Source organism: Miniopterus natalensis, chromosome 17, assembly GCF_054644295.1.
Source record: "Miniopterus natalensis isolate mMinNat1 chromosome 17, mMinNat1.hap1, whole genome shotgun sequence".
NCBI lineage: Eukaryota > Metazoa > Chordata > Mammalia > Chiroptera > Miniopteridae > Miniopterus > Miniopterus natalensis.
Genome location: NC_142097.1, coordinates 44,933,287 through 44,959,798, shown reverse-complemented (window position 1 = coordinate 44,959,798; position 26,512 = coordinate 44,933,287). Strand labels below are relative to the sequence as shown.

Genomic DNA, 26,512 nt, shown 5'->3' with positions numbered 1-26,512 from the left:
GCCCGGGTGCTACAGGGCCAGGAGCGCCTGCAGGCCTGGTGTTTCACTAGCGAGGAGGTTTGTAGCCTCTTGATGCTGGCACTCGGGGGGGGGGGGGGGGGCGTAGTTTGTTTTCATTTCTTGGGAGGGTCTGAGGGATGCTGGAAACCACTCTCTGCTGGGGTGACAAGTACGAGGCACATTCAGCAAGCAAGGGCCTCTGCTCCTGCTGGGACCACCACCTGCCCAGGTCTCTCGAGGCCCTGCTCAGAGGACACCGGGCAGCGGATGGCCCTGCTGGCTCAGGACATGGCTAGTGGGACCCTGGTCTGGCACTGACAGGGACCCACACACTTGGGATTGGTGTCTCAGCCAACAGACAGAGAATCACAGAAAACCCACAGACACAGCTCTCTGCATCCTACCGGCGTTTCCCAGGCAGCCGCTCACTGCGAAGTAAGAACAGCAGGAAACTGAACCACAGCCAGCCTTTCAGAAATGCTTTTGTGTCTGAATTATACAAGTTACGTTGTTTGTGGACTTGCTTTTGCTGTGGTATTTCAATTATTTGGCCAGCCCTACACACATGCACACAGACACATGCATGCACACACGCAGACACACACACACAAAGACACGCACAGGCTGTGTGTCGCGGTCACGCGGTCTCAGGGAGAGTGGCCCGCAGAGGAGGCACTGGGAGCCTGGCCCAGTACTTAGTGCTGCTGGGCAGGCTGAACACTCAGGGCCTGGAAGAACCCCGGGAGGGAAGGCCCACGATGCCCGGAGCTCACAAGGAGGATGGGGCAGGGCTCTCGGTCCCCAGAGAAGAGTCCCCAAAGTGAGCAGGAAAAACAAGGAGAGAGGCGGGTGTCAGCGCCCTGGGAAATGAGGAACAACAGGAAACAGGGTGAAGCTAAAAGGTGGCTCTTTAAAGTTCCTTCGGCCGGACGGTCATGTGTAAGCGAAGTCGGGGCTAGAACGACCACCACAGGTCCCAGGGACTGAGCAGTAATGGGGACGGTGGTGATCCTCACCCGGTGCCCTGACACGTAAGCAGTCACAGCAACACACCCCAACAGAAGCTCCCTGTGGACACACCCGGGGTGTGGTGAGCATGAAACCAAGGGCAGACCTGGCCGCACCCGGAGGCCCTGCCGGAACCCGCGCCCCTGAGAACGGGGAGCCCCGAGGAGTGGCACACGCACCTTATAGGCGATGCTGTTGAGCACCTTCATGGCCAGGTCGGACACGTCTGGGTAGGGGTCCGCGGCCAGGTGCAGCAGGACCCTCCACATCTGGGTGTAGACGCTGTTGAAGGAGACGCCTGGGGAGAGAGGGGGAGACAGTTCAGGAGCAGGTGGCCCTGGGGGAGCCCCGTCCCTGCTTCTGGGGACAGGCCAGACACTCAGGAGTCCTGTCGGCACGCAGGCTTGGTGACACAATTCCAACTCCTGAGCCTGGATCTTTCCAGAAGGAAAAGCAAGTCAGGAAAGGGCAGGACTCCCATCTGGACACCAAGCTGCCTGGAAGCATTGGGGGCTGTGACCTGTGTGGGGGAACGCGCTGGAGGCATCCACGCCTCTCTACTCGGGCGAGCTCTGGGCTCCGGACTCGCTCACACAGCCCGTGCTGCACAGGGAGTCACAGGCAGACGGCACGGGTCACGTGTGCACACGCGCACAGTGTGGACGTGCAGGGAAGGGGTGTTTGCCGAAACCACATGCTGTCCCCCCCTCTGCTCTCCTGCACCTTCAGACAGACACAGAACAGAACCTTCCAACTCAAACGCCACGTCTCTGACACTGTACAGATTCACCACCCACGTCTAAGGAAATGGGCGAAATCAGCCTGGAATCGCGAATATTTCCTGCGATCTACTTTTCCGGCCTCCCACAGAGGCAGGACCCGGGCTTGTCAGGTGGGGGCCACCAGGTGACCGCAGGCATCACTTCTTTCAGAGGAGGGAGGTGGGCAGGAGGATGGCACCGGGTCTGCCGCAGGGCGGCTGTGGAGGAGGCGGGTGATGCGTCCACGAGGGAGCAGCTCTCAGGAAAGAAGCCCCCGCGGGAGGGATGCCACCGGCCTCAGGCCCCACGGGCTCTCACAGCCTCCATGCCACTGCTTTTCCTCTGGCGTTTTTGGGCGCAGAGCGACCCGTGGCAGCAGCTTCCTGAGCGTGGCCGTGCGACAGGATGCCGTGACAGGACAGTGATGCACCGTGACGACGACAGACCCTCAGCAGTGGGGCCCTTGGCACAGAAGTGAAGGTGGGCGCAGGGCAGCGTGTGGGGGGCCAGTTCCGTCCCTCCCCAGCTGTGTGACCTCAGGCCGTGAAGTGGGCGGCAGATGCTGATGCGGTGGCCTCAGTACACAGGTCACGGCGCTAAAGCCACCCCGGCGGAGGCGGAGGCCATGCTGCGCGCCGAGGAAGGCGGACACATCACTGTTGCTGTTGTTTACTTCCAGGGAGTTACTTGCACTGCTGTCGCTGACTTTCTCGCAGACGACTTGGGCTTTGCTCTAAGTTTGTGATTCAACAGGGAATAAAAACATCTCACTTTGCCCGGGTCCCTGACCACGGGAACGGTGGTGTGACCATGGACCAGGAAGCAGCACTGGGGTGTGGTGGTGTCCTCCGCCATCCGGCCAGTTGCTCAGCCTCTGCTCCAGGACTGACCCGCCCGCACATCTGCTGCCTCCCACATGGACGACCTGCGCCCGGAGCCGGGCCTGGGGGGCGACCCCTGGGGGACAGGGAGCTGGGAGGCTTCTGCTGTTAAACACTCAGAAAGGGGGCCTGCCTGGCCCTCACCAGACTGCCCACGAGCCCGAGAACTGAATCTCATGTCTAGACTGAAGTATTATAGAATCGTAACTAATGGTCTTAGGACTTATTTTCCGGAGCAATGGCTACAACTTTCCAAATAGCAGGTGGTGGAGGGAAACTGGCTCAGAGCTTTGTGGCAACTCTGGGTATCTGAAGTCCCTCGGGAGGCAGGAGCTGAGACTACTGCCTGGGCCTCAGGGGTCTCCTGCTCTGATGCTGTTGGTTATGCGGGTCCTAGGGCCTCTGCCTCCTCCAGGAACTAGTCCCCAGGGCTCCCCCCTACCCACAGCTGGGGCCCAAAGCGCCTGCGACCCTGGGCTCCTGTAGGAGGATCCCCTCACAAACCCTCTGCCTGCTGGAGGTGGGGGCCCATCCCACTGCTGACAGGACCAAGTGCCTGGGGCCACCAGGACGGGGCTGTCAGGATGGGGTGGCTGGCGTGTCTGCACAACCCTGTGATGTGCCTGTATCCCTGTTTGTCACACTAGAGACAGCCTTCGCTCAGGGCTCTGGCTGTAAAAACATAATTGATCTTGTGCCTAACTGATCACTTCCCTGTCACCCTTTCCTGACAAGAGACCGAAGCGGTGCCTGGGCCGCCCCTGCCCTCAGGAGGTGCGAGGTCCCGGCACCTTCCTTCTTGTGGGACGAGCTGTGCTTTCCTCCAGGGCCTCCGAAGGAGCCGGCACCGCCCCTCCGACTGGGGCTGGGGTGGGACACATGCGTGCGCCCTGTGGCTCCAGGTGGATGTGAGCACAGTCTCCCGCGTGTGTGGAACAGACCCGGGGGCTCGGATGCTGTCTTCTGAATGCTCCGAACTCCAGCTCAGTTAGCAGCTTTTCCACTCAAGTTTTCAAAGATTTGAATGATAAGAAGAAAAAAACCTCAGTTTTCTGCAGCAGAGAAACGCCCAGGAGTCGGGTTTTGTGTGAAAGGTGGAGGTGAGGTGCCCAGCACTCTGTGGAGACAGGCTCGGGGCTCTCCCCGGGGGGGGCGGAGGTGTGCGGCACCCAGGCCCCAAGCCCGAGGGCGAGCTATGGCCTCCCCAAAGCCGGCCGGCTTGTTTCTGCACGTGAGCAGAGAGCAGGGATTAAAAAGTCAAGAGAATACTGTGGGTGAAACGGAACAGCAACCGGAATGACAGCCACAGACAAGCGGATGGCCCTGCCAGTGCTGAAGAAGCGGAATCGGAATGAAACCCACAGACCCGAGGCCCAGCACCTGGAAGCCAGTTCCACCCAGACACCGGGTAACACGGAGCCCGTGCTTTACACAAAGGGTCCCATCTCAGGTGGGGCCTGTGCCGTGGGGAGACGCTCCGCCCGCCACGCGTCTCCTGGCACAGGGCCCCCGGGACACCCGGTCCTGGCTGTGAGGAGGGAGGTGCTGCCCCACAAAACGAGCCTCCGACCCCCTCCCCTCAGAGCTGAGGTGATGGGAGCGTCTCTCACCTCCTCGTGGCCCAGGTCTGGCACCTGCTGGGGGGACGCTGCGTGGTGCTGCGTGGGTTCTGTGTGGGCTGTGGGGGGCTGTGTGGGCGCCGAGGGGTGCTGGGGGACTCACCTATGAGGGAATTGAGGGCGGAGTAGGAGCTGACCCTGCGCATCTTGTCGATGGTCTCGAAGGACAGGATGTACTCCTCGTTCTCGGGGCTGCCCAGCGTGCTGCTGGCGCTGCTGCTGGTGCTCAGGTTCCCGGGCGAGAAGGCGACCGCGCCGCCCGCTGCCAACACAGGGAGCATGTCAGGCCGGGCGCCCAGGGCCGGCTTGGCCCCGCCCTGAGCGGCAGGTGACTGAAATGTGCATTTCACCCCCTACGCACCCACTGATTTCCGGGCTGAGCCACCCTCCCCCGGACGGCAGGGGACCCCAGGTAGGGAGGTGGGGCCTCAGGGGCCAACGTGCCCGCTGTGTCTGTGCCGGGCCACGGGCTCGGGCGCCGACCTGCCACGCGGGACACATTCACGGCAGAGAGGGGGCGGCACCTGATCACACAGCGTCCCCCCAGCACCCGGTCCCAGCGTCTCACACTCCTCTGTCAGGCTCAGGTTCTGCAGCGACTTGTTCAAGCTCCGGGCGGTGGTGACGGCGCGGATGTTCCCGTAGGAGCTCACGGAGCGCAGCCTGGGGGTGCAGGGGCTGTCGCGCACGGGGGTCAGGCTCCCGCCCTCTGGGGGGAGGGGAGAGGGGAGTTGCTCGCAGTGGGCTTCAGGAGAGCCCGGCGCCTTTCCTGCAGCAGGTGGCGATGGCAGGGGGCAGTCGCCCCTGCCTGGAGGAGCGCAGCTGCCACCAGCAGGGCCTGCCGAGGCAGGGAGGACCTGACACGTGCCAGCCGGGCGAGCTGCGCCCAGCAAAGGGCGGGGTAGGAGCAGGTGACCCAAGTTCCTCGATTTGCGAGCGGGCGGTTCCGGGAGACTCCACAGGGCAGGGCTGGCCCTGTGGCGCCACCAGGTGCTCTGTGTCCGCCCCTGGGTCCCCTCCCTGCCATGCTAACAGCAGCAAGGCCTCCACTACTGATCACGAGCCCCCTTCCTGGCAAGGACGGCTGTGTCCAGGGGAGGAGGTGGCCCCGGGAGGATGAGAGAAACCCGATGAAAGGCAGACGTGAGCGGAGGGGCTGCCCAGTGTGACTCAGTGAGCCGGGGACCAACAACGTGGTAACATCAGTCACCACGGGAGGGGCCCCGTGCTGCTCTCTAAGCCCTCTGTGGCGTCCAACATTTCCATGAATCTCGTTTCCAAAAAGGGTAAAAGGAAAGAATCAGAGAGTCAGAGCCGCCTCCTCCCTGCCCTTCTGTTCTGCTCAAAGGCTGTGAAGGTGGGAATCAGAGCCACTCAGAGCTGGTACCCGCATGGCAGGGACTGGACACTTGAGCCCCACATCTGGCAGCACTGAGGGGCCACCGACAGCTGTGACCAAGGGTCCTGTCTGGCGGATGGCAGGTGGACGGTGGTGGCGTGGTGGGCGAGGGCCTCACCTGCGGCCGCTGGAGAAGGCAGGGGGTAGCTCTTTTCCTCCTCCATGAACTGCAAGGCCACGGAACAGAAGTTGCTCTCGTACTGAACCACCAGGTGCGTCAGCGCCACCACCAGCTCCTGCCGAGAAGGAAGGACAGTCAGCGCCTGGCGGAAAAGCAGTGGCCCCTGAGAGTTTGCGCTGGATGCTGGGGTCACGGGAACCAAGCGCTCACGGCTGTGGTCAGGGTCACGGCACAGACAGGGGCCATGTACCTTCCGGACCACGGGGCTCCCGTCACTGATCAGCTGGGCCAGCATCATGGCCACGTTGTGGTCGATGGTGGTGGAGTGGTCGGTCCTCTCCGCAGAGTTGCCCACAAACGTGCCGAGGGCGAAGACGGCTGCACAGCGCACCTGCGGGAGGGCACAGGTCACAGCCCCGTCCTGCCGTGTGCGTGGGGACATGAAAGGGTCCCTGTCGCCCAGCTGAGGGGCTGGTGACAGTGAGAGAGACAGGGGTTTGGGGACGGGCTGTGGGGGGGACAGTTTCTGGAGGCAGGCAGCACCCCAGTGGCCCCTCCACACTTTCGTCCGACAGGACCACCAGCATGTGTGGGCCCTGCGACCTTAGCCTCGGCCCTGGGCGGCACACACCTCAGGAATGGGGTCGGAGAGCAGGCTGCAGAGCTTCTCGTGGGCACTGTCCCGCACCCCACACCACCGGGCGGAGTCGAAGTTCTGCCAGATCCGCCCCAGGCAGATGGCCACCCACTGGCGCAGCAGTGGGTGGGGGTCGTTGAGCTGCTCCAGGCAGATGGCGATCAAGTTCCCCTGTAGGCAGGCTTCCTGAGGGAAGGCAGAGGACACCGTGGGCCCCCCGCTGACCAGGGCGCCCGGGGAGGGGTGCAGCTGGGGTCATGACCCTCACCCTTCTCAAGGAAATCTTGGTCTGTTCCTCATTCTAAATCCCACCAATTTCAATCCATCCTGAGGCCCCTGGCTGAACCCTGTGCTGTGTGCTCTGGTCACCCCCTCTAAGGGTGACTGTCCCATTAGACACTTGGGACAACAGCCCCTCCGACCCCCGAGTGTGGCAGCGGGGGGCTGGGGGCTGGGGAGCAGGGCTGAGCAAGGCGCTCACCTGCCCCGTGTTGTAGTTGTTGACGATCACAGCAAGGATGAAGGCCGTCATGGTCCTGTGTTCAGCCTGGAAAACAGAGGCCACCCTAGTCTTGCACTTTTCCGTGGAAACTCACGGTCCCCACGCACAGCAGAGCTGCCTCTCAGACCTGTGAGGAGCCTGATGACACAGTCGCAGGAGCCAGCTTTCCTGCCCCTGAGTTTGCAGGAAAGAGCAGCCCCTGTAAGAGGGTCTGACGCCGAGGGCCGGCCTTCGGGTGTGGAGGCTGCAGGACGGCACAGCCGGTGCGCTTCCCTTCCCAGGCTGTCCTGTTCTACCAAGGCCCCGGTCGCCCCGGTCAAGCACAGGAAGTAAAGTGAGTCCCGACCTTGCCTCTGCCTCCTTCCTGGGCTTTTGCTGGATGGATCAACTTTCCCTCCCTCCCTCCCTCCCTCCTCCGCTGACTCAGGAGTCGGTCTGTGCACTTTAACTGCTCAGCGGTTGTCAGAGGCACTGAACAGTCCATTCTGAGCACTGTCTGTCTCCCTGGGATGAAGGCGAGCCCCTTATTCCAATGCACCTCCCGTCCTGGCCCCTCAAGTGGGTGATGGTCCGTTATTTTCAAGACCAACGACTTTGCCTTCTGCCGCTTCCTGTCCGACTTCCCTCTGGGCTCGACTTCCTCCTGAGCCTTGGGCTTTGGAACGACCTTCGGTGGGGGTCGCGCACAGAACCCCAGTCTTTGAAGACGCGTTGGCTCTGCCCTCATCCTGGTGACGCGTCAGCCGGACAGAGAATCCGGGGTGACGTGTGCAGGCCTCCCCATCTCCCCTGGTCATCCACGCTGATGGAAAGTGGGCTGCTGTGGACTCGCGCTCACGCCTCTCTCTCCTGGTTCTGATCACTTCTGCCTCCGACGGTCTCCACTTTCACTATGATGGCTCTGTGTGGACCTGTCTGTATTCAGCCTTCTCCGGCATCACTGTGCTTTTTAAGTCTGAAGACTCACCTCTTTGAGGGTAGAAACACCTCGGCCCCAGTTCACACTCCTCCCCTGGCCCCCAGGTTCTCGCTAGCGCCCCGCGCTTTCCTGGCTGTGTCCCTGGCAGAGTCTCCCCTGCCCAGCGTGGAGTGTCCCTGAGGAATTGTTCTGCCTTTGCTTCTCCCAGGTCCCTGGAGAGGTCAATGACCCTGAACGGGTCTTACATTCATGTCTCGGCAGGTGGCTCTCACCCACCTGTGTGCACAGGCCTGAGGTCTCAGTCTCTCAGAGGCTTCTCTTTAACTCTCTGACCAACACGGCCGGCCAGAGAGCAGCTTTCCTGGTCCTTCGTGATGAGCAGAGCAGGGCAGGCCAGGGGCACCCTGCGGGCTCCTGACTCTAAGCAGGGGAGTCAGTCTCTGAGACGTCGCCAGCTCAGGCCCCACATCTTCTGTGCAGTCTTGGGTCCACAGGCTGCGGGGACGCCAGGGTCACGCGATGTCCCTGCTCACTTCCCACCACGGCCCCCTCTGACTCCTTAGTTTCTGGCTTTTGGGAATTTCCTCTCCTTTCAGATCTGACTACGTCCTTGAAACCTGAGTGTGCCTATAGCTGAGGTGGGGCCCACTCGTGCTGGCTCAGTGCACGTTTTACTGAATTTCACCAGTTTAACTTTTTTCATCCATTTCATTGGTTTTCTTACTGACCCTGAGGAGCAAGGAGTTATTCCCAAAACTCACAGAGACTACAGACTGTAACTGCCCAAGATGACGTCTAAACGCCACACTCAAAACACACGCGCACTCTCTCCCTTCTACATACAAATCTCATTTTTAACCCTCTCTGTTTTTTAAATCATTTAGTTTGAAAAACCAATGAGAGGGTTAAATTATGTACAAAAATCCCCTCCTATAACTAAAGCCACCTGGGACTGTGTGGACGAGCCACACAATTAAACCAGGACGCCCACTCTGCCCTTCACCACGCCAGCAGCTGGAGTAGGAGCATAAAAACCCATCGCGTTTATAGGAGTTACTATATATGCCACTCACAGACCACTAAGCTTTAACACTTTAATATAATAAAATACAGGGTGTTCCCCAAAAATGTACACGCACTTTGAATAATTATAAAGGCAGTGTTTATTAAAATACATTTCATTTTCAAAATATAATAGAATCGGCTGTTAAAGTGAGTATACATTTTTCTTGGGCACCCTATAGATTTAAAGTTTGAACCTCCCTCCATCCCACCCTGATCCCTAAGGCAGGTCAGGGCCTGTCGTGTCCCTGCCCCACCCTGGGCATGTGAACTGTCACAGCAGGGCCCACGAGCTGTCGCTGAGCCAACTCAGTTCCTAGGGGGTGAGGGAGAGTGGATCCCACTACATGGCAGAGGTGCCAGGGGAAACAGACTAACGAAGACCACGCCAACCTGCACATCAAGGTTAACCAGATCCTCACTTAGAGACAGAAACGAGGCAGCTACTGAATTAACACACTGTATGTAACGAGCACCGTGTGAGTAAAGCAGTAGCGGAGTATAAACGTGGCTCCCAAAGCATGGCCCGTCGTGGCCTCTGCCTGGTGGCGCGTGGCGAGGAGCACCTCTCCAGAGCCTCCTAAGAGGTGCCCTTACTGCGCAACAGGTAAGCAGCGACAAGCGACACAGATCTCGAGCCATCGGAAACAGAATGGAGCTTGGTCCTTACTGGCATGTAGGGGTCGGCCAGGACGGAGAGGAAGTACTTGTGGCCGCTGTCCTTCACCAGGTCAGCTTGGCAGGACTGGGGAAAGAAGACACGAGAGGCGGTGAGTGTGGCTGCCTGGGTGGGCTCCCTGACGCTTGTTTATCAATCCATGTCAGCCGTCTCCGACTTACTAATTTAGTGTCTTAATATCTTTCCTAGTACTGAGCCGGCCTCATGTCCCTGGAAGACACCCCGAGTCCTGGGAGCGACAGGGGTCTGACCTGGCGCTTTAGGGAACACGTGGTGAACCTGCCTTGACTCCAGGTTCTCACATCGACACTGGTGGCACCTTCCATGGAGCTCACAGAGCCACCACAGCTGCTGGAGTCCAGTCGTGCGGCCGATCTCCTGGCTGACAACCCGTCCCTGTCCCCGCCCGGCCCTGCATATCTGCTCATTCAGCACAGTCCTCCAGTCATCGCAGCCGGTGGCCTTGCTGCCCTGCCTTTGGCCCCGGCAGATGCTCCACCCGCAGAAGGGTGATCCGAGACCTCCCCACCAGCACCGACTGGGGGGCCCAGTGGCCTGTGCCCCACTTCTCCTTCAGCTGGTCATGTCACTCTTGGCCACTTAGAGGATTTCAAACAACTGCCTCCCTCCTGCCAGACAGACACACCAGCTGCAACCTGGCCCCCTCCCAGGCAGGGGGGCTTCTGAGGCAGGAACCAGGCAGCAGCTCCTGGGACCCGGCGGAGCTTGGGCTCTGCTCTCCTGGTCCCCAGGTCCTCAGGAACCAAGAGCAGAACCCACTCCGAGGGCTCCGGGAGAGCAGCAGCTCACACAGCCCTGATGACAGCTAGGAAGGCATGTGCACAACAGCATCTCACCAAACGAGAGCCCCAACCCCATGAGCCACTTACTCAGCTCGCCCGGCTGACAGCTCGTGGGGAAGGCATGGGTCTCCGCAAACCTGTTCCCTAATGCTACAGCTTTGTTCTGCGTCTTATGATGTACAGTTTAGAAAGTAAACGGATTATCAATGCAATTAAGTGAATTCTGTTAAATGAGAGTGGGAGGTACAAGTGACATCTGTTAAGGGCCCGTGACAGCCAGGCCAGGTGGCGCCTGACATCAGGCCGGCCGGGCTGCTGCTCGCAGCTGTGTGTCTGGGACTCAAGGCCCCTGGAGGACACTCCCTCCCAGACCTCCTCCTCGGCTCCGCAAGAGTGGCCGCTCACCACTCAGCCCTGAAGCCTTTGTTTCACACCTGGCTGGACAAGACCCCAGACTCCTCTCTCAGGCCACAGGGCCTCATCACCGTGGCCTCCCGAACGTTCCCTCACCACAAGCGCCCGGCCACCCCATCACCAGCACAGCCGCCCCTCTGACTATCAAGCCCGAGAGAGTCTCCTCCACATCCACCAGCCCTCCCTGCCCATCGGCCGCACTTCCCTGGCCACCCTCAGCCCCTGGGGGAGCTCCCTCCACATAACCTCTGTACTCCGACGCTGGACGTCTCATAAACCACCGCTTGGCTCCCACTGTTCTGTTGCTAATCTGAACGAGCCGCCCCTCCTTCTACAGCCTGAGTGTCCTCTGTGCTTGCCCCCATCCCTCACTCGGCTGTGTCCATGCCCCCACCTGCCATCTACACTCAGCACCCCTCACACATTGGAGGCCCTGCCCACCCACAGCAGCCATGCCCTCGGGGCCGGGCACCATGGAGACACTCAGAGATGGCCTCATGCCCACAGGGAGGACAGGGACTACTCACACTGTCCACAGCAAGAATCTTGGCCCAGATGAAGACAAGCAGGGGCCGCAGCTCCCGGGCCGAGCTCTGCAGCAGCTTGAGCACATACGGGAAGATGCCCACGGACAGGGCCTGCAGAGAGAGGACAGCGTCAGCAGAGGAGCAGGTGGCTGGGGTGGCAGGTGGTGCTGCTGGGGAATTCGGCCGTGGTGCCGGCTCCCACAGATGGGCAGCGAGACGGGAACAGCTGAGCCTCACTCACGCAAGGGGCACCCTCCAGACTCCCGGCTCTGACTTGGTTCCTAGAAGCTGCCAGGCGGCCCCAGTCCCGGGAACCCCTTGGCCTTGCCTGCTCTTAGCAACAGGACAAAACGATGCGGGGCGTCTGGCTCCCCACGACATGCCACCCAACTCCCACAGGCACACGTGCACCAGAGAGGGGCCTCCAGACAAAGACTCGCTGGGAGGGGCCATTTGCAGCTTCTGGTCTCCCGGGGCCCAGTTTCTGGCAGGGTATCACCTTTGGGCGGGGGGCTTCCTGCTCTCAGCAGGAAAGTCAGAGAGGAGATGGTGTCTTAGTGAGCAGGGCAAGTGGGCAAAGCCCGGTTATGCCTGTCCCGTTGGTTTTGCACCACCCTCATCTCAAATGTGTGGGGTTCCAGTACGGTGTCCTCCCCAGGACGGGCAGGGAGGGATGCAGGCCAACGGCAGGGCCCGTGTCCCTTGTTAAAGCCCACGTCTAACAAGGGACGAACACCCGTTAGGCAGTTGGGCCCCTACGTCAGGGCCAAATCTGTGCCTGTTGTAATGCCTTGCTTTCCCAGCAGATCACAAATTCCCAGTGAGCACGGCTTAACTCCCTAAGGGCCTGATTCAGTTTTTTAAAAATTAGCCACATGAATGAAAACCTCTCTGAGATGTTATCAGCACACGTCTCCCTGTCTTTTCCACGGTGACCGAGCCATACTGCACAGATACGCAGACCCCTGCCCAGGCCTCTGCAGCCGCAGGCACCCGGAGGGCCGAACCCCGTGGCGGGTGCCGCGTCATCCTTCCCAATCCCAGACTCTCTCCTCCTTCAGTGGACTATCGTTACCAACCTCTGTTGACATTATATAATGAGAAGACTTAAATAGCCGTGAAAGGAGATCTGATAAACACTGAACACCCACGTGCCCATCACCCAGCTTCAGGAACCAGCCCAGTGACAGCCGTCCCGCCCACCCGCCCTCCCACCTCCTCGTCCCCGGGGCTCTGAGCACAGCTATGCCGCACAATTTCATTTGCAAACATTTAGCGCGTCTCTCTGCAAATAAGGTCTCTTTTATAAAAACAGGACCACGTACCGTTACACACCTAAAAAATGCACAATTATTCCTTAGTAACAGGATATTCAGCTAAACCTCCCATTGTTTCACGGGTATTAATTTTTCAAACTTTAACTTCCAAGTTATTTGCAAACAGAACTGGATAAAGTCCACATACTGCGACTGACTGACAGGTCTCTCTCGAATCTCCTCTAATCTACAGATTCCTTATCAGCATCTTTTCCTTCTGACTTGTGGAAACACAGAATTGCCCTTTGGTTCCACTTTCCCAGACCCTTCTGTTTAACCCTGCTCTCCGCACAGTGACCAGGAGAGTGTTTCAGCATCGTGCCTGGAACCAGAATGGAGAGGCAGCGAACGGGGGCTCCGGGAGACCTGCCACGCGGGCTGTGGGGGGCCGTGGCAGGGCTGAGCCGCTCCCTGAAAAGCCACATGCTGGCAGCACATTCCATCCTGCACAGGGGGCGCCTGTAACCAGCAGATGGGACGAGAGGGAAAACCAAACCCAGACGCTGCGGCAACAGGCCCACCACGCGGGCCCTGCCAGGGCAGAAACACGCACTAGGCTCACTGCCCAGGGGCCCAGGTCCAGGAACCGTCCCAGCAAGTCCAGGGCTCTCAGCCGGTGCACCTGGCTCAGCAGCACCTGTGGGGAGAGGGGGAGGAAGTGTCACTGGTGGCACCACTCAAGGCCATGCGGGTCCCAGTGGGGACCATGCGTAATGACAACACCCTGCTGTGAGTCTGCGGCCCCCACGGCCTCCTGGGCTTCAGAGCAAATGCTGTTTGTGAACAAAATGAGGCGGTGGAGCCGACAGTTTTCGTCAGTGAGGCCCGTGCTGACTTGGGGCTGACACTGTCCCGGAAAGTCCCGCCTTCGGTCCTCGCCGCCACACGGGGTCCTCCTCTACCTCCCAGGGCTGCCACGCACAGACCTCCCAGGGAGCCGGGACAGCGACTCCAAATCCGGCAGAGCCACCGACACCGGCTTCGCGGGCTTCCAGAATCTTCCCTCCCATCCCCTCTGACGACAGGACGTGGGGCTGGTCGGGGAAAGCATCTGTCCCTGCTGTCCCGAGGGGACATTTCACTGGACCCTGGCCCTCCTCAGCTCATGCCCGCGTTCCCGATGGAGAAGCTCCTCTCTGGCCTGGGGAAGACCAGCAGGGGCTGGAAGCTACAGGGCGGCCACCCAATCCTGGGCCCTGAGCAACACCCTGTGGCTCACTAGGCCCAAGAGGATAATTTATGGACATTGGGATCCAGACTTTGCAAGAACAAAGCTCCTTAAGATAAAGCAGGGTGAGGTTATCACCATGGGCCACCCAGGGAGGCCAGCGCTCGCTGCCCTGCCCCCTCCTCCTGAGTCCAGGCTCCTGGGTGGATCCGCTGGGCCCCAGGACAAGGCAGGACCCGCCATCTCTGTGTAAGGTCACAAGAAAACGCCCCTTCCTTTCTACTGCAGTTGCCCCCCTCCATCCCAGCATCAGGGAGTGGGCTCTAGCGGGTCTTTTCTCCCGAGGGAGCGCAGGTGTAGACGGAACATTAAAATCCCGTTGACAAGAAGCACTTACAACAGGCTGTTTGCCAGACCCAAGAACTGGCTCTGCGTGCCTGGTGCCACGCCTGTTTGGGAGATGTGACTGCCCCACTGCTGACATGACAGGGAGGCCAGTGCGAGGGCCACGCGTCCCCACCGGCCCCAAAGCCGTCTGTCTGGCTTCATCCACACCTGGCCTCCGTGCTGTCCTCCTCCACAGAGACAACCTCGTCTCCCACGCGGCCGCAGCAGCGAGAGGGCTGAGCCACACGCCCGCTCACATGCCCGAGCTGGAGGCACTCACCTGTAAAACGATGGGGAGCTGCTCAGGTGGGCTCCTGTTTTCCACACCCATCGTAAGCCACACCTGGAACGCGGTCAGCTGCTCGGCAAAGAACGGACTGTGCTGTGGGAGAGGCAGAGGGACGTGAGGTAGGGACCCACCTGCCTTAATTCCGCATGCCCCCCCACCGCCCTTCAATTCAGTCCCCCCTCTGCACAGCCACCACCCACTGAGAGAGCAGGGGCGGGGGTGGGGCCAGGGCAGAGCAGGGGGGGTGTCAGACCTGGGCTGCCCAGAGGAGCCCGTGGGCTGTGTGCAGACTGGACGCTGGCTGGGAGACACCTGTGAGTGGCAAGGACCACTCACAGCTCAGCCTGAGCACCAGGAGGGGGCATGAGCGGAGGTGGAGGCTGTGGGGAATCATGTCTAGGAGGAGGGTTGGCTGGGCCGTCAAATGTGATGCCTGCTGGACGCCGAGTGAAGATGTCCAGTGAGGATGGGCCATGTGGGTCCATGCTTGAGGAGAGGTCTGGGCTACAGGACCCTAGGCTGAGCCTGGAGCACCCCAAGGGTCAGAGGCCGAGGAGGTGAGGTGGAGCCGGCAAGGCCAAGGCCAGCAGGGGAGGGCAGGGGGCACCGGAGGGCCGTGCTCAAGGAGGAATGGTCGGCAGAGCCCAAGATGGGGGGACGGTCAGGCAAGACTCAGGTCTGGAACTGACTGTGCTGGGCTGAGCAACACAGGGACACTGGAGACCACCCAGAACCATCCACTTTGGCATGGGCTCAAAGTGGAAGGCAATGCAAAGACTCAAGCGCAGACAGTTCCTTGGAGGAATCTGGCTGCAGGGAGAGAAAGAACACCGTGGGCCTGCAGGGGAAGGGGACTGAGTGAAGAATTTTGGTTTAAAGATGGAGAATGGGCATATTTGTAAGCTGATGAGAGAGATTTGGGGGAGGGGGCACTGCCGGGCAGCATGGAGGCTGCGGGGGATGCCCCTGGGCCCCTGGGCGGGCTGGGATCCTGGGTGGGCGGGCCCTCAGCCTATCTGTAAGCTGCAGATCCCCAACCAGCGCAGACCAGTAAGAAACGGGTAACCGAAGAGGGAAACGATCAGGAGATGTCAGCAGGCAACTGACTAAAGGGGATCCACGAGGGACCAAGGAAGACGGGAAACTGCGAATGGCATGGACAGCCAAGGGAACAGAGACAGAGCTCAGTGAAGTTCCCTGTCAGGTCAGACGGGAGCCACCAGGGGCGGGGCGAGGGGACCCCCGGCTGAGCACGGAGAGCAGGGGGCGCCCTCACTGAGCAGGAGCAGCTCAGACTGTCTGCAGCGCCCACTGGTAAAGGCAGGACGCGGCGGGCGAGGGGGCGTTGAGGAAAGCAGGTTATAACAGCGATGCTTTAACAGGGGCATTTCCCAGAGCTGACCACTTCTAATCTAATTGACCCCCGGTGGACACCCATCTTGTTGTTACCCCTCACCGAGGATAAGTTTCCATTGATTTTTAGAGAGTGGGAGGGAGGGAAGGAGGAAAGAGAGAGAGAAACATGTTGTGAAAGAGACACATCCATGGGCTGCCTCCTGCCTGTGCCCTGACCAGGGCCGGGGACTGAACCGACAACCAAGGTATGTGCCCTTAACGGAGAATCAAACCCGGAGCCCTTGTCTGTGGGCCGACGCTCTAACCACTGAGCCGCACCAGCCAGGGCCAGGCACGCATCTTTTAAGCTGTAAGTGCAGACAGGTGCACGGCACCTCGAGTCCTGGGCATCACACCCAACAGGTGCTTTGCAGACCACGTCAGAGTGGCGGCCACGCCAGCGGTGCCTGGGGACTCACCCGGAACGCAGTGCCCTCCTCAATGATGGTGGGCAGCTGGGAGAGGCAGATGTCCACGGCGAGGTCCCAGGCTTGCCTGAGGAGAGAGCAGAGGGCACCAGGGCGTCACTGACTGGCTCCCACCAGGAACCTGGACGGAGCTGAGCAGCACTGTGCCCATGGCTGCATCTGGGCAGAACTGTGGCCCCTGGAGGAGGGCAGAGGAGCTGAAGTCATTTTGTTGGTGACATCTTTTCAAACTGAAATGAAAAAAAAAGCCTTGAAACAGTCAAGGGACTCACTCCCCCCTCTAATGTCGTTTCGGTCCGACTCGAGGGTCCCTAGCACGGGGCCCGCCCACTGCACATGCTCCAGGCAGCAGCCCAGGACACTGGGTTTGTTTGTGCAGAGGCTCGGGGGAGACGGGCCGTGTGAAAGGGAGCCACCGGGCAGCTGTGTCACTCAGGTAGTGGGGAGCGATGCAGAGAAGCTGCTGGGGGCCACCGATCAAGGGGTGCAGCTGAATGAGAGGAAAGGAACTTTGTTCAGTCTTTGCAGGGGCTGGGAGGGGAGGAGGAAGGTGTAAGAGCATCTGAGACCTGCTGACAGTCACATGGGCAAACACGAGCACCAGGTGAGGGTGCAATAGCCCGGGGGCGGCTACTGGAGGACCTTAGAGCCCCAGTAAAGTCTAAAGTTAACAGCACAACAATTATGTTCTCTGCTGGGCATTTTATCAGTTGACAAAAATAGGTGCATTTTCCAGGGTAAAATCGAAAAAAACTCAAGAGTCTTCATTTGGGATTCTCACTGAGGGAAGTGGGAAGTGAGGCCTGTGAATTCCTGAGGCTGTAGTATGGGCCGCTGGGGCCTGCTTTCTGGCACCCAGGCATCTGCACCCCACGGCTGTGCCCCAGAGAGGGGGAGGGTTAGGGGGGTGCAGAGCAGATATGGGAGGAGGGACAGGCTCACCTCCACCTCTCCTCCCTCCCCTCCCCCACCGGGCAGCTGGAGCTTGGGACTTGCGAGTGGCGCTGCTCAGATGAATCACAGCCTGGAAGATGTGCCACCCAGGCAAGAGGTGGGGTTTTCAGGAAACAGACCCCCAATGGCAGCGCCCACTCGGGGGGCAGGAGGCAGGCCTTCCAGGAGTGGGCCTCTGTCTGCACAGATCAATCAGCGGGCAGGGCGCCCCGGCTGCACTCGGAAGGCACAGGTCATCACCGCTGAGAAACGCAGGGGCTCCGGATGGGCTGAAACTGCACGTGAAGGGGAGCGAGTCCCTGATGGCTTCACATCAAAAATTAAACAGGAGCCAGGTCAGAGCAGTTCCTCATTAGCGCCCCCGCCCGAGGCAAATGTAAACGGATGTTACTGTTTTAACCTCAATTTTTGTCACGCTTTGTTCCTTCCTCCCCTACTAAAAATTCAACCTTTCCATCGCCACCCAAAGAACATAACAACCTCATGTAAATTATTCATTCCCGGTACATGTTCTGATGACCCTGGCCGTGCGCTCCCCGGGGACCCACAAACTACTGTCTATTCATGAGCAGCGAGGGCGCTCTGGGCACCGGCTGGTGTTTCCCAGGAAGCGAGCGCCGCAGAAAGGCCGCACCGCACTGAGCACAGCGTCGCCTCGGGCTGGGTGGCAGCAGTTGGCAAGACCAGAGCATGGGTGGGCACGACCCGCTTGGCGCCCGGCCGCACCACAGGATCAGCCAGGGCTCAGGGTGTGCGCCAGCCCCGGGCTGGAAGCACTGAGAAGTCCGGGCCTGGAAGGCGGCGACCCCTGGGCGCGACCACACAGGACACGTGCGCAGTGGCCAGCGTCCCCATGTGCCGAGGGCCCCGAGAGGCGTTCTCCGCGGGTCTGGCCTCCGCGACTGCTGTGCTGTTCTTGGTGCCACAAACACGCAGAACGGGGGCCTGTTGAGCACTGTGGCCACTAAATTCACAGGAGCCGCAGGGGCTGCGAGGCTGGAGAGGGAGGCGCATCGATGAGGGGCGCGGACAGGCAGGAGCTGCCAGTGCGTCTGGAACCCGGAGCTTGGACTCAACAGACTCCAGCTCTGGGGCCTCCAGGAGGCTGGCACTGGGGACAACGCTCCAGGACCAGGGCGCCGGGCAGGGGCGGGCCTATGCCGCTGGGCAGCCCCACTCTCCCCTCCCGGCACCCTCCGCCCTCCTGTCCTCTCCCTGCCTGGCTCTGGTCGCACTACCTGCCCACACAGCAGCGTCAGCATCTCTTCACATTGAGCAGATGACAGATGCGCACTGAAGGTGACCAGCTGGGGGGGGGGGCACTGCTGGTCGGCACCATGCGTCACCCGAGGAACCCGAGAGCTGGTGCCCAGTGGCCGGAAGGCCCTCACCCGGGAGGCTGCTGTGGTGCCTTCTCAGGTGCTTAACTGGTTTTCCGTCCATGACCAGACGCGGCCCTGACCCTGTCGAGCTTTCTCTGTTTTTCGTAACTTGCCGTGTAAAAGCTGGCTGAGAAGGCAGGGAGGGATCAAGGCGTCGGCTTTCTTAAGGGAACAAGGTGGTTCCGAGGACGCGGTCTCCCTTCTAACACTGATTCCGAGTGTCCGCAGCCTCTTCAACCATGCTCCCCGATCCTCGCCTTTGCGGGGGAGCGGAGACGGGGTCCGCTGTGTCCGCCATCCGCTCACCCAGGGTTGAGGCTGCTGCCTGGCTCCCGTGTCTCCGGGGGGGTCCCCCGTTTCACGCAGAGCGCTCAGGAGGAACACTGCGCCACGTGTCCTAACCTTCCCGTCACATCTGTGCGTGGCCAGCCGGTTATCTCACAGGCATGGGCACTGGTTCCCGGTTTCCTCCGGGGGGAGGCAGCACGTGCCCGCGTCCTGGCCTCAGGTTCCCCACGGCAGGGAAAGTGGTCATGCAGATAACAAACCTGACCTTGAAAACACACCATAAGGTGGCCTTCCAGTCTAAACACAAGGGATCAGCTCTTTTCAAAGACTTGTAGGAGGTGCCCCCGCTGGTGGGGTCACCCGCCCTGCCTGCACTGCCCCAAGCTCTGCCTTACGAAAGCGAGGGCGCAGGCAGGGGCCACAGGCCTTCAGACACAACGTCGAATAAAGATTACATGTTACTCTCAGTGGTGCAAGTAACAGTAACCCACCTGTTTTGAGGAAAACTGTAATCAAGAGTCATAAAGGTCCCACTCGTGTGCACGTGTGTGTACAGGGGCACATGTGTGCATCGGGACGCGCGCGTGTGTGGAACAAGCCCGGCTGCGACTCTGAGCAGCTCTGGACGCCGCCAGGACTCAGCGGCAGTCTGTCCTCTCCACGCCGGTCTCCACAGGACCCTGCCCTCCACAGGGAACCCCCCTCTGCAGGAGCCCCTCCCTCCGCAGGTCCTACCCGGGCCTGAGACCCTCAGAGGCACCAGCCCTTAGGCAGAGACGCGGTTCCCACAGGCAGAGAGGAAGCCTGGGGCTGCTCTCACTCCCCTGTTGGCACCACCTGGTCTCCACGTGTGGTGGAAGCCGGCCTGTCTTGGTCACGTGACCCCACCCAGAAAGGGGAAACCCCATCGCTGTGCGCCCGGGGGCTGGGGAGACACTCACCACATGGCGTGCATGTAGGTGGGCGGCAGGCGCGGGCTGCTGACGGGCGTGCAGTTGTAGGACCGCATGATCCTCTCGGCCAGAAGGAAGTTTCGGAACAGACTGGCCACCAGCAGGTCCTGCCTGAAGAGCTTCTGGAAGAGGTCTGCGGGCAGAGGACACGGCGGCCTGCCTTCAGCGACTGACCCCAGCATTCCAGCAAATACACAGATTTACCTCCATCAAAAATGAGCAAAGACCCAGACCCACCCGATCAATGAGTTTAGGAAACGTGGACATGGCCAACGATCATGAAGAAAGGTGAGCCCTTGATTCTGCCTAGAAAACAATCGGAGCAGATGCTCACGGAGAGCTCACTACACGCCATGCTCTCAGCCCTGACCAGCTCACCCCCCAGAGACCTCCCAGGTCCCTGCCCCCGACTGTCACCCCGCCAGCTCTCCTCGCTGTGAGAACCCATTTCCTCCATCTGACCTCCCTGGTATCGGAGGGCAGCGGCCCCTGGCCCCCAGCAGCCCTCCCACCCACTGACCCCAAGGCGGCCTCACCCCGAGGGAGCACGTTCCACGCGATGGTGTCTGTGATCGCGGTGAAGATCCAGTTCAGCTCGCCCAGGGGCGTCCTCCTGTCGTTCAGCCGGCCAGGGATCCTAGAAGACATGGCATTTCCGTTAGTGATGGTGGGAGGAGTCACGGCTGTGGAAGAAGGTGGGAGACAAGCAGCTTCGGACCAGAGGCGGGGGGCTTGGCCACAACGCGAGGAGCCCCTTGCCTTGCCGAGATTCTCAAGCCTCAGAAGTCTAACTTCACACCTGAGAATTCACCCCACCTTCCACCTGTAGACAAAAGCTATTTGTTCAGCACCCCCAGACAAACCCCCAGAGGGACCTGACCCAGTGGCCACATGCACCATTCCTGTGGTGTCCACGTCTGAGATGAGCCACACACTGGGCCCCACAGGCAGCCTGTGGCATCTGTGGCCAAGGAGTGAACACATTTCATTCCACATCCCAGCCCCGCCCGTGGCTCCCACCTGCGCACATGCACTCTAACGCCAGAGCGGAGGAAGGACACTTGTCCTCTAGGTCAGCTTACCTGCCACTCACTCAACAACTCTAAGCACCTACACCCCAGCTCAGCACTGTCCCAGCACCGATGCAGCTGCCGGGGAGCTTGCGTTCCGTTTGGAAAGGGCGGACAGGAAGGTCAGAGAACGAAGTGGACCTCCAGGGGTCTACCCTAAACCCAAAACCAAGGTTGGGGAGCAGACATGCATTTTCCTAACAGGGCCACATCAGAAACGGCCTGTTACCAACACGGGAAAAGTGATTAATGAAGGAACAACCACAACGAAATAACTACAAGCTACTAAACTATTGTCTATAAATATTTTAATAACGTGGGAGAGCGTTTGCTTTCTAACATTAAGTAAAGACGCAAGACAAATACGGTACCGTCCCAATTACACAGAGCGAGAGCAGGGCGACGACCGGCAGGAAAACCTCAGGGTGCGACGGGGGGCGCTCGGCTGTGGTTCCGAGCCCCCCGCACCAGCACTCTCCTGCTGCTGAGCCCGGGGAGGCTGGGGGAGGGGAGCCGCGACCACCTGGGCAGGGGCAGGGGACGGGCAGGTGCCAGGGCCGCACTCCGGAGGAGGACAGCGGCCTGACCGAAGTCCGTCTCCAGACCTGACCGAGCACAGCACCGCCCAGCTCGGACGCAGCCCCAGCCGCTCCCCAGGCCTGACCCGGTGAAGGAGCTGCTGTCCTTGGCTGTCTTTCACCAAACACGTGCCTCCCAGCTACACCGAACCTGTCCTTGTCCAACAGCCAGTGTGCCCTCCTGTCGTCCGGCTCAGGGAGCACCAACCAACACGCAAGGTGCCTCTTCTCAGAGGACATTCCAGGGAGCCACCTGCTGTCCCTGCCTAGGGTCCCCCAGGCTCTCAGGTTACTGCTCTGAGCTCCCACAGAACTCGGTGGGGTCTTTGCGTGAACGACAGCTATTACCCAGGTGACATCTTCCCCTGGGCTTGGAGCCCTCTGGAAGCCAGGACCGAGTCCTTCATCCCTCCAGCCCAAAGCACAGCACGGAACATGGGGGGCACGGCAGGTGAGCCACACGCATCTGATGAGCGGCTACCAGTCCTGACTGCAAGACCGCACGCTCTGTGTAAGTGAAACGTGAGAAACTGTGGTTTCCAAGAAAACAACACAAACTCACTAAAACCACTCAAGTGACAAGAAGGAAGACAATCGTCCCAAACTCCATCCTCTGAGAACTGCTAGAAACACTTGGGTGACTGGCCCTCCAGGTATCTCTGTGTGCACAAAACCAGGTCATTTTAAACGTGCAGAAATAACAGGGTGTAAGGGATGCTGCTTTTTTAAAAAGCTCACGCCCAGCTGGGCGTGGCTCAGCGGTTGAGCATCAACCTAGGATCGAAGCGATTAGGGCTCGATTCCCGGTCAGGGCACATGCCCGGGTGGTGGGCGGCAGCCGATCAATGACTCTGTCATCATTGATGTTTCTATCTCTCTCTCCCCCTCTCTGAAATCAATAAAGATATATTTAAAAAATAAATAAAATAAAATAAATAAATAAACTCACAAATACATTTAGAGAAAAGCCTGGAAGGGCTGCACCCAAGCACCAACCGAGAGGAGACGGCCTTGGCAAAGATTATGGATGATTCCAATTCCCTCTGCTGCTCTGTATTTAATAATATGTCTGTGCTGAATGCATCCTCCTTGCATAACAAAGGAGATAAAACTTTGTTTTTTAATAAGAGGGAGGCTACAGCACATTTTCCTGAAAAGGGGAGATATTTTAAACTCCATCGTTTTATAAACTTACATCATCTCACATCCAGCTCAAGTAAAGCGGATGCTGTCCACCGTGTGCTCCAAAGGGCTTCATGAAAATGGCTGCGGAGACGCTGCCGGGTCACTGACCGAATGCAAACAGCTCCGGACAGAGAAACGTGCAGACTAGGGAAATGGAGGTAAACCTGGCAACTTCCCTTTGAAACAGTTCTTCTGCTTGTCCCAGCCGGAACCTGATGGGTACTCAGTGGGAAGACAAGAACCACACGCACGAGACCAGGCTGTCTTCACCTGTGGGCGCGGGGCCTGGGAGGTGCGCTTGGCGTCACCGAAGGAGCCCTCAGGGGTGTCTGTGCACCGTGGTGCGTGCATTTCCTTAACTGGTGGGTGCTGCCCCAGAGCCAGACACACACACGTTCACAGAGCACACACACCTCAGTCTTCACGTAGGCACCACACTCGCCAGCACGTCTTGTGAGAACATTTCTTCATTTGCCGACATTCTCAGGAGCCAAACCAAGCCACACGTCCATCAGTCTCTTGTGATCTCTCTACTCAAAATTGTGCAGAACCCACGCTCTCAGTGTCATCTGAGTCCCCTGCCTGCAGGCCCTGCTGCTCCAGCCTCTGGCAGGCTTCAGGTGAGGACGCGACGTCCACTCAGCGTGCACGGATCTGCGTCTGTAGAGTGTGAGGTGCGTCCCCGGGGGTCTGGGGCGTGAGCGGAGGAGGCGTCTCCCCTCACCTGGACGCAGGACTGTGCCTGCCTCCTCACAGGAAGACGGGAGGGAACATGGGGAGAAAGCCTGTGCAGATCTCGTCACTAACTCAGCTGTTGTGATGCCACCCGGAGGGCTGAGTAGGCAGGGCCCTGAGTAACCCCTGAAACCCCAGTGTGTGGGTGGGTTCATCTCCAAGGCCCGGATGACGTCCTGGGTTCCCTTCTGGCAGTGGGGCCCTAGGTGACTCCCCCTCCTCCTGCGGGGAGCAAGCAGACGGGCTGTGTGTGGAACCTCTCTGAAGCCCCTGCCGGGCTGGCCAGGCGAGATGGAAGCCCCAGGTTTGAACCTGGCGGCTCCCAAAGCAGGACCCAGAGGCAGAGAAATGGGCCGAGCCGGCAGCCTCCTGGGCTGGAGAACAAACTGGAGCTGAGGGGCTGCCAAGGAGAGGGAGCTCTGATACCACCCCTGGGCTCTGAGCTGGGACTCGGAGGGGGGCTGGAAATAGCTCAGACCTCACAGCGCCCACTCACCCCAAGGCTCCGAATTTCCACGTTCAATTCATAGCATTCAATCAAAAACAAACAGGCACTTACTGGGGACTTAAGTGTACGCTCGAAACCAAGATAAACAACTGACAAGAGAAAGACTGCAGAGGACTTTGATAACAGCAAAATCAGAGATTTTTTTTTTTTTTTAAATATGTCTTTATTGATTTCAGAGAGAGGAAGGGAGAGGGAGAGAGAGAGAGAAACATCAATGGTGAGAGTCATTGACTGGCTGCCTCCTGCATGCCCCCGACTGGGGATCGAGCCCCAACCTGGGCCTGGGCCCTGACCGGGAATCGAACCCCGATCGCCTGGATCCCGGGTCGATGCTCAGCTGCTGAGCCACGCCCGCCGGGCAAAATCAGAGATTTTATGATAATCTCACTTGATGTGTTCAATGAACTGAAGAATAGGCTGGAAACTTTGGCAGAGAGTTGGAAACTATAAAATAAAGCCTGTCTCTGAGGAAACTAAGTACAGAAGGGAACTTTCTCAGCCTGATAAAGTACATCTACGAAAAATTCACAGCTCACGTGACACTCACTGAGAAAAGATAAAACGTTTCCTCAGCGGAGAGCAGGGTTGGGCGCCCAGCTGCATCTCTTCTATTTAACACTGCGCTGGAGGCAGCAGCCAGCACAATAAAGCAAGAAAAAGGAACAAAGACATAAAGATGGGAGAGGGAGACGGAAAACTACTTACGGACGACACAGAGAAGACCCTAAGGAGCCTACAAAACAGCTATTAGAACTATCCAGAGAGTTCAGCGAGGTCACAGGAAATGGGGTTTTTATTAAAAAAGCAATAGCATTTCTACCTGCTGTTGATTAAACAAGTTAAAAACTGAAATTAATTAAACAAAATATTTGCAAGCGATGAACATTTAACCTGCGGTGACTGCATCCAGGCAACCACGCGGCACTGAGGACGCCTAAGACGACGAGCCTGCTTAGTGCTCAGTCTAAGGCCCCTGCACCACCTGGCGAGTGGAAAGGGACTACCTTGCATTAGCCTTTAAGAAGCCGGGGCCCAGAGCCACCGCCTGAGGGCCAACTCCAGCGGGCGGCCTACGCGTCTGTACGGCCCACAGGGAACGGTCTATCCTTTTGACGACGAGACTTTGCGTGGCCCTCGGAGCCGCCAGCGGGCACCGCCTGGCCCTTCGCAGCAGCCACTGCTGTACGCGGCCATCCCAGTGCAGGGGGACACAGCTCAAGGGCCGCCAGAGGGGAGAAGGGAGCAGTGAAACTGCTAAACCAGCCCAAAGGGGGCAGGAAGGAGAGCGCAGGCAGCTAGAAAGAGACGGGGAAGGACCAAGACAGCAGGAGCTGACGGCTTTAACCGAAGGCCCACTGCTACGCAAGCACAGAAAGGCCAGGCACTTCGCCTCAGGTTCGCGGCTTTCAGTCTGGACTTAACGTGACAAAAGTCAAGGGTATTCTGCTAATAAAGAGATGCACCCTGAATATACTATGTAAAGGTACAGAGCACACGTCAGGACACCTGCTCACGCGTACGTAAGGGCGGAAACAGTGACCGGGGGACGCCGCACGGCCATGCCACTGTCCCCGGAGGGACGCTGTGGCAACGGCCTCATCCGACACGGGGAGTGACATTTCTGGATGACAAAAGGTGCGATTTGTCCCAACAGGCAGGGGACCAGTTATGTGACCCACCCTCCTGCAGGTCTGCAGGGCAAAGCCCGAGGTCAGAAGGGGACATGGGCCTCCAACCGAAAGCCAAGTGGCAGCAAACTGTCAAAGTTCCTTCTTGAACAACAAGAGAGGACTTGAGGAGACGTATCAGCAACGTCTCCAGCAAGGGCGCAGGTTCCAGGAAGCCAGGTGTCGGGCTGCAGCAGGTCAGGGGTTCGGGACGACAGACGGGAGGGAGACCTGAGTGCTAACGGCACCACTGACGAAATGGACGGACACGTAGGGTGTCAGCACGTCCAGGGCCCCCGTGGACACAACTCCAGCAAGAAACGCAGTTCGCCTGGCGACATACACCCCCATGTAAACACACACATTCAAACACAGAACTGGAGGGCATTCGTGTTACTAGGAAATAAAACATTTTCCATCCTGGTGAAAACGTGCAGACTGATCCCCAACCAGGACCCCGCAGCCTGACAGACATGGATTAAATGAAGCTCCTGTCGGTTTCTCCAGGGTACGGACTCAGGGTGATCGAAATGTTGGGTGGTGCACCCGAGATTCAGAGATTTCAAAATCATATAATTCTCACTCTCAACGAGCTGACTGACTTTTAACCACCTACCCAGGCAGCGTGTCGCCTAATGATCTTTCAACTCTGCAGTAAGCCTCTGAACGGAAGGGTCTGCGTGGCCTGCTGCAGCCCCGGCCGCTCTCTCCTTCAGCTCCCACAGAACAGAAATGCTCCTCTTCACTTGTGGAGCAAATGCAGAAAAATGTAGTTTTAAATTCTGAAGGAAAAGGAGTGATGTTTCCATGGCTCACTGGTGAACAGGAGTTAATACAACACCGGAGATAATCTGCCTTTTATTGACTTTATTGCAGA

The 26,512-nt window shown here is 59.1% G+C and overlaps 1 protein-coding gene across 1 annotated transcript in view; it reads right to left on the bottom strand.

The window, feature by feature from the left end:
* RPTOR (regulatory associated protein of MTOR complex 1) overlaps positions 1 to 26,512 on the bottom strand; it is a 98,368-nt gene that overhangs the window by 16,761 nt on the left and 55,095 nt on the right. Inside the window, exons 8-21 of the mRNA XM_016206316.2 lie at positions 20,429 to 20,529; positions 19,881 to 20,025; positions 16,307 to 16,382; positions 14,484 to 14,585; positions 13,202 to 13,285; positions 11,333 to 11,443; positions 9,580 to 9,654; positions 6,908 to 6,973; positions 6,421 to 6,612; positions 6,040 to 6,180; positions 5,787 to 5,904; positions 4,838 to 4,978; positions 4,373 to 4,531; positions 1,188 to 1,306 (exon numbers count right to left, since the gene is read on the bottom strand). Of these exons, the coding sequence (XP_016061802.1) occupies positions 1,188 to 1,306; positions 4,373 to 4,531; positions 4,838 to 4,978; positions 5,787 to 5,904; positions 6,040 to 6,180; positions 6,421 to 6,612; positions 6,908 to 6,973; positions 9,580 to 9,654; positions 11,333 to 11,443; positions 13,202 to 13,285; positions 14,484 to 14,585; positions 16,307 to 16,382; positions 19,881 to 20,025; positions 20,429 to 20,529 (1,630 nt within the window). The remainder of the gene's footprint in view (positions 1 to 1,187; positions 1,307 to 4,372; positions 4,532 to 4,837; positions 4,979 to 5,786; positions 5,905 to 6,039; positions 6,181 to 6,420; positions 6,613 to 6,907; positions 6,974 to 9,579; positions 9,655 to 11,332; positions 11,444 to 13,201; positions 13,286 to 14,483; positions 14,586 to 16,306; positions 16,383 to 19,880; positions 20,026 to 20,428; positions 20,530 to 26,512) is intronic.